The sequence below is a fragment of the Polyergus mexicanus genome, unplaced genomic scaffold (assembly GCF_030449975.1).
Source record: "Polyergus mexicanus isolate NDT 795.1 unplaced genomic scaffold, iyPolMexi1.0 SCAF_11, whole genome shotgun sequence".
Taxonomy (NCBI): domain Eukaryota; kingdom Metazoa; phylum Arthropoda; class Insecta; order Hymenoptera; family Formicidae; genus Polyergus; species Polyergus mexicanus.
The window spans coordinates 743,993-751,539 of NW_027223331.1; the positions used below are offsets into that span (position 1 = coordinate 743,993).

The 7,547-nt window shown below is 30.2% G+C and overlaps 1 protein-coding gene across 1 annotated transcript; it reads left to right on the top strand.

Moving 5' to 3' along the window:
* The first annotated feature begins 583 nt into the window (after positions 1–583).
* Positions 584–5,390, top strand: LOC138937811 (delta-like protein C). The gene is made up of 7 exons (XM_070304451.1): positions 584–726; positions 1,833–1,936; positions 2,172–2,328; positions 3,003–3,125; positions 3,655–3,785; positions 4,474–4,750; positions 5,018–5,390. The coding sequence occupies exons 1-7, from the start codon at positions 584–586 to the stop codon at positions 5,388–5,390; spliced, it is 1,308 nt and encodes a 435-aa protein (XP_070160552.1).
* The last annotated feature ends 2,157 nt before the right edge of the window (positions 5,391–7,547 follow it).

Consider the following 7,547-nt stretch of genomic DNA (forward strand, 5'->3'; position numbering starts at 1 on the left):
CTTAGAAAAAGAAACGCGTGAATAAAAACATTCCCGAAATTAATTTTGAAAATTAAATGTATTCTTTTTTCATCAAAAAGCATATACATTGAAATCAAAAATTTCTTTCAAGGCAGATTCTAATCGCGTCTTTTAATTTTTTTCTTATTTTATAGTAAATTTTAATTTGAGATGGTTTCGTTAAAAATCTTGCAACAATAGACAGGCTCTTATCGAGCAGAAAAAAATCCACGAACAAAGGGCTTTTTGTGACCATTGGATCTGAAAAGGATCTTAAAGGAGACCTTTTTCAAGGATTTTCAAAGATATTCAAAATAGCTCTTCTCGAGAAAAATCATCTCTCTCTTTCTACTTTCTTTATTCTGTCTTTCATCGTGTTCACAAAGTGCATTGAACTCGAATAACGAACTCGCGATGAGTCGACGAAAAACTCGGAGCTGTACCAGGCAAACGTACGCACTCGTGTACATACACGCACGCATATGGTGAAAAGTGTGCCGTGACCTCGAACAAAGTCCCGTTATCCTAGGCATCGCCTTGAACGTCTTCATCCTTCCAGTCTTGACTCGGAAGTCAAGCCAAGATGCTGATACCACTGCTCTTCGCTACCTTCCTCGTCGGCTTTCCTTATCAACTCGCACAATCAAACGTGAACAATGGATTAATTACGATTACCGCGGTCTTAGGGGCCTCTGTGCTGCCCATCGGATTCGCCGCCGGGCCCAGGTATCGTAGATCACGATCAAAAATTAATATAGATGTTGAATAGTTTAAAGAAAGTCAAAAATAGTGAACTATTTTTATATCCTAGATTTTTTAAAAAGGAAATCTAAAACTTTCTTTTTTATTATTTCTCAAGTTCAAGTTTTCTATAAGACTAGCATTATAATTTCGAAAACACAAAAAAATTAGTTTATATATATATATATATAATTTTAGATTTGTTATTTTTAATTATTAAGATATCAATTCATCATTTTAGATATCAATTTATTTTTAATTATTAAGATATTAATTTATTATATTTTTTATGCAGCAAGATATTTATTATGTTAAAATATCCAACATAATTCTTTCAACTTCCGATAAAAATAAATTCAAAATTGTTTTTTTTTTAATTTTATAATTTTTATTACAGAATTATTTATCATAAAATTGTTGTTATAATTATAAAATTATAATCATTATTATATATTATTAAATTCAAGTTCGGTAAAATCTAAAATTATCAAAAACTGTAAATATTGAAAAAAATTCCAATTATAAATTTCTAAAATTCTAATTTCTAATTAAATATTTTATATTATTATTCAAAATTATTTATTTTGATTACATTATATTAGACTTCATTATAGCTCACTTTCTCGATGACTCTCTCTCTCTTTTTTTTTCTAGCTATTCGACATTATGTTATCTCCAAAAATGTTTTCAATATTAATAATTTCTAAATCAAATTCACACGCACACATAAATGAACGATAACCCTTTCTATTAGTTAATTTCGAAGTATACTATTCTTGATAGTCGTTTTCCTTAGCATAATGGCAATTATATTTACACGAAAGATTTTTCGAATTATTAATAAGCATTTGCATATGTGAATTTATTTCTTATATATATATATTGCACAATTAAAACTCGAAGAATTTGCAAAAAAAATATTTGCGGTTGGTAATGACATATTTCGCAACTTTTACACATTAATGAACGACCGATAGGTATTTGTGTCACTATCTCCTTGTATTAATAAGAACATAAATCCCTATTATTTATGTTCAATTTATTACTCAATATATTGTTCTATTAATATTTTATTATATTTAATTATCTAGATATGTTCCAAAATGGAAAAAGCAAGCATGTGAAATACCGGCATCCCAACACCCAAACTCGCACTATATTTGCGACGAAGCTGGTGAAGTAAAATGTTTACCAGGTATATATAAATAATTATACAATTATAAATTAAATTTTTATATATGCGCGAAAATAAAATAAAACAAAATTAAATTAAATCAATTAATAGTGAGAATAAATAAATAAATTAATTAATAATTAAGATAAAAAATATCTTAAATAAAAGTGTTATATAGAAAAATCAAAGATAATTAAAACATATTGTTTATCTAAATGTGCAACAATATACTGACAAAATATTATTTATTATTTAGGATGGACTGGAGATCTGTGCGATGTACCAATTTGCCGCAAGGGTTGCGATCCCCTTCAAGGCTATTGCCGAAGACCAGGGGAATGTCGTTGTAAACTGGGTTTCTATGGCGAACTATGCGACAAATGCGTGGCCTTGCCAGGGTGTCAACACGGAAGGTATAATTAATCCATTGATATTCAACAACACGTTGATATGCAACACCGCGATAAAGAGAAAATACAATTTGACACAAATACAAATTTTTTATCAAAACAAATAATTTATCATGAAATCTCTTGCAAAAAATTGAATGCAATAAAAAAAAATATATATATATTATGTATATTATGTATATCACATGTTATTATATATATAAGTATATATACTTTCTTTTATTATATATAACTTAAAGTATTAAATTTATATCAAAGAATATATGCATAACTTTCAAATTTTATTTTCATACGTTTCAATTGTGCATATGTCTGATCAATATTTTTTAAATTTAATTACCCCTTAGATATGTTCCTCAAATTAAGAAAAGTACGCAGAATACCGGCTGATCGTTCACAGATCCTTCTTTACATTCGTCGATTATGCTTAACAACGAAAAGCATCCACGTGATTATAATGCGCGAGATATATCGTATCGCATACATACGTATATAAATTAAACATCGCTTGAGCAACAACCCGTGTTAACTTCGCTTTGCTTTCATTTTGGGTAAACGAGCGACTATAATTTCCGCGTAACAGGAAACGCTTCCTCGCTTAGAGTGGTCTCTCGTGACCGTAATCAATTCCAATCGATAGATAGACAGACACTTGACATTGTGATTTTCGCTTTTAGGTGTAACGTGAGCTTCGAATGCTCTTGCGATCCCGGTTGGAAGGGCATGTTTTGTTCCGAACCCGTTTGCGCATCCGATTGCCTATCCAGTCAGGGTTACTGCGAGAAACCTGGCGAATGCAGGTAATTAATCTTATTACATATATTCCTATTAGTATATAAATGTGTCTCTCCATATTTAATAACGCAAGTCATTATTTTTGCAATTTTTTGGCCAAAGATTTTCTTATAAAAAAAATTAATTTCATTATTTATCATTAAAATCAAAATATATTTCGTAAAGATAATTCTTGACTTAGTTGGTATTTAATGATATTCATTATTCGTCACTTTTTTCTCGACTGTAACTACAAACAACAAGATATTTCTTTATCTCAATGGCAAATATCTATATTAATTAAAAAATAAATCAAATTGTTAGAAAATAAAGTATAACAGATTCCTGAAAAAATTGATTAACATATTGTTTAAAAAATATTATAAAATATGTATTATAAATATGAAAATAAGCATAATTATTATAATATCAAAAATAAATGAAAAATATATTTTATGGAAAAATTAATGCAACATAATCGCCGAGATTGTATCGGCACAGATGTATGTGTCAGAAAGGGAGAAATCAAGATATTTTCTTTTTTTTTCCCCCCAGATGTCGTTTAGGTTGGCAGGGTCCCAAATGCAAACAGTGCGCGGTACTGCCGGGCTGCATCCACGGAACCTGTCAAGGACCTTTGGAGTGTCGATGCGATCCGGGTTGGACCGGACTGCTTTGTCAAACGCGTAAGTTTATTCTCGAGACGCGCGAGGAGAACAAACAGAGGGATCTTTACAAACATAAACGGCAACGTGACCATCAACGAGAATCATATTTTTGTTCTACTTGTGCAAGGACTGAAACGAAATCCTTCTCTTTAAGTATACACAGAATCCTTCGTTGACAGACTTTGACAACGTGTAAAAAAAAACATACAACGACTTTTATATACAATATATATGCGAGATCTGTCCAAGAAAAGAAAACACTTCATGTGTTTGCTAATCAAAAGTTTTTTTTTTTTCTAGAATCGTTAGAAATAAATATTCACTTTTCCAAATCTCTAAAACAAATAGATGAAAACATTACATTTATGCTTATTTTCATAAAGTTAAAAGAGAGAGAATTAATTATAAATTAATATCAAAATATAAAATTATTTAAAAATTAATAATTGAAAGATAAAAATATATATCTAGCAACAAGAAATTTCTATTTGAAAAAAATCTAATCATCTAAATCATTTAAATTTTCCAACTAATATATTATTTTTTACTGTTTCTGATATAATATATTGTATAATATATTAAGTAAAATATATATTAAATATCTGATAATAAAATTTTATATTAAATAAAAATTTATATTATAATATTTCATTATAATAGAGATTGATAATATGATAAGACACTAATAATACGCTGCCTTTACTAGCGATCTGTTCGCAAGGATGCAGCCGGGAACACGGCACCTGCAGACGACCAGGCACATGCAGATGTCGCGTAGGCTGGTCGGGGCCCAATTGCACCGAATGCGTGCAATATCCCGGGTGCGTACACGGATCTTGCAAACGGCCTTGGGAATGCCGATGCAAACCGGGTTGGGCCGGCGATCTATGCAACGAGAAGCTCACCTATTGCGACGAGCATCCCGGTATATGTCAAAATGGTGCCACCTGTATTAGCATGATTCACGAGGACGGCGATTACAGGTGAGATTATGCCACGAGAGATTCGATTCTCGATCATATAGCCGCGAAACGACACAAACGATCATTGAAATCCGCAGCGTATAATAAACGCGATGACATCTCCCTTCAGCAAATAATATTAATAATAAGTATCACATAGAATATAAAATATACGATATATCAAAGCATTAATTATTAAGATTAAATATTAATGTTACGCAAATATAATATTAATAATATCAAGTAAAAAATATTAGAAAAAGAATCTCCGATATTCGCTTTTCGCAGATGCATTTGTCCTTTGGGCTACATGGGTCGGCAATGCCAAATAAAAACTATGGTACCGTCTGTTGAATTGCTACCACCAATACTCAATATCACCGTGGGATTATCGCAAGAAATGCAAGATCTCGCGGACAAGCCGAGTATCGAAGAAAATTCAAACGAGGACACGAAGCACGAGCAAAAGCCTCCCAAAGAAGATGAGCAGACCGCGGAGCCTCTCGGGCCTATCGTAATCACAGACCCACCGATCGACATTATCAACGTCACCGACACCACTGTTATCGCTACTAACGTGGATCCGGCCGCGATCGCGGGAAAATGGCCAACGGAAGCGGCAACAGAGCCAAGCGAAAGGGACGACGAAAACGAGACATGAAACAGGATAGTCGATATAATAAATAGCGGAACGTGAATTTTTATTTATTTCTCGTTACTTATTTATTTATTTACTTATTTAAAACCGTTCTCTTTCCATTAAATTATTCGATAAAGACAGAATCCGGAGAAAAAAAAAATTATTTTTCGTTTTATTACACTTTAAACTCTGTAAAAAGTGTTGTAAAATCTTTTTATTATATATATATAATAAAATAATATATTTTTGTTATGATATGACACTGACAGAGACACATTCATTTTTTATCAGTTTTTGCGTTATGGTTTATCGGTTTGTCGTACAATTATAAAACATCTGTGTATACCTATACGATATTATGTATTTAGAGGTATTTATAGGAATTTATTATGAACAGAATTTATTTTCTTCCAGCTATTTTTATTAATGTCCATCTCTATTGTTACTTTCTTTTTATCTTTATCGTTAATAAAATAGCAAGAATATAACTGGAGTTTTATAAACTTGTTTCTCTGCAAAGAGTTCTGAAATAAACAAACTCTATTTAATACATATGTATTTGCATAAAAAGAACGAAAAATGTGTAATGTCTTATTTTCTTTTTTTATTGCTAAAAAAATTTTACTAATAAAAAATAAACCGCGTGTCTCTTGCATATCAAAACAATCGAAACAAAATATTAAAACTTTCCGTTACAGAATTTTCGATTCCGCAATTCTATTTCAGAATATAACATATATTACAAGATTATCGAGGAGGATGATATCACATCTCATTCAATCGTCTTAATTTGTAATTTAATTTGTAAATACATTCCTTCATACAGCACGTCACAGAACATTGCCGCAATGTTACTGCAATGTTTTGTGCTGTAATAAGGTATGTATATGTAATTAAAAACCAAGTGATTCGTTATCTCTAAAAGAACATGGAAATTAAAATATTTATATTTATTATATAAATTCGCGTTATACTTAGTATTATATATAATTATATTTGTTATGAAATGTTAAGAAATTTTTTAATTTTTTTATTATATTTTATCATATATTTATATTTTACGCTATTATGTACTAAATTTTAATAGATAAACATAGATTTCATAGTCTCTCCGATCAATTTTTCTAGTATATCCACTTTAAAATCTGAATAACATTTCTCTCTCTATCTATCGAATTTTTTTCACCATTGTACAGGGTCGAGAGATCCTAGATCGTGATCCAGATTGACGGAACAAAGATTTTCGAGAAAGCAGCTATCTCTGGAGCCAATTATTGCTATGTCCACTAGACGTGAGTATATCTAACGTAAGTAGGATGCAAAACACAAGATATCTAAAGTATATTCAAAGAAAGAGAGACACGAGTCCGCATAAAACACTCTCGAAGTGTCACGCTCCAATGATTATACATTCGATTCGATCTCTCGATTGTATACATGTGCCGTTTTCACACAAATACGCAGTTACAATCGACTTTCCACATAATCAAACGCAACCGAGAGAGCATGCTTACATGCCTTGCTTACGTAATGCCAATACTGACTATACATTTCGCCCTCCATTTCATCGGATGAAATTAAGTAGAGTGATTCATAATTAAAAATGCTAATTAAATGTCAATGTGTTTATATTATTTCATGATTACTTATAGCAGATTGACGAAATTTTACGATTTCAATATCTCCATTTTTGTTTGGTCCCGCGTTTTTGCATGACGTTTAATAAGTAATTATTAATAGCCAAATAAGAAATAGATTATAAAATGTACTTTATTACATTTTGATTACGTCACATTACATGGACTGCTCCAACGAATCGCTTTTCACGATCAAATTCTTTGACAAAACTAATCTACGTGAAATTATCTTTCTTTTATCGGCAAAATATTTGTTTAAAAAGAATCATTGTCTATTGAAAATTATCAATTGTCTAAATAAATAATAAATATTTTTATAAATAAACTTTTTTTATAGAAAAAGATTTATTTCCAATAAATTAATTTTTATATCTCAAGGTATATTTTACTTAAAAAAATGTTTTTTCCGTAAGTGTTAAAAATCTCAGAGGAGAAAAAAGTCAATTAATTTTTCATTCAAAAATCATCAATTCAAACGTTAAAAAAAAAAAAAAAAAATCCAGTTCTTAAAATTTCTTAAGATTTCTATAAACCAAAAAAT

Coding starts and splice junctions, on each gene's coding strand:
- LOC138937811 (XM_070304451.1), top strand. CDS start 584: ATGCTGATACCACTGCTCTTCGCTACCTTCCTCGTCGGCTTTCCTTAT. Junction 727..1,832: donor GGATTCGCCGCCGGGCCCAG/GTATCGTAGATC, acceptor TTAATTATCTAG/ATATGTTCCAAAATGGAAAA. Junction 2,329..3,002: donor CCAGGGTGTCAACACGGAAG/GTATAATTAATC, acceptor TTTCGCTTTTAG/GTGTAACGTGAGCTTCGAAT.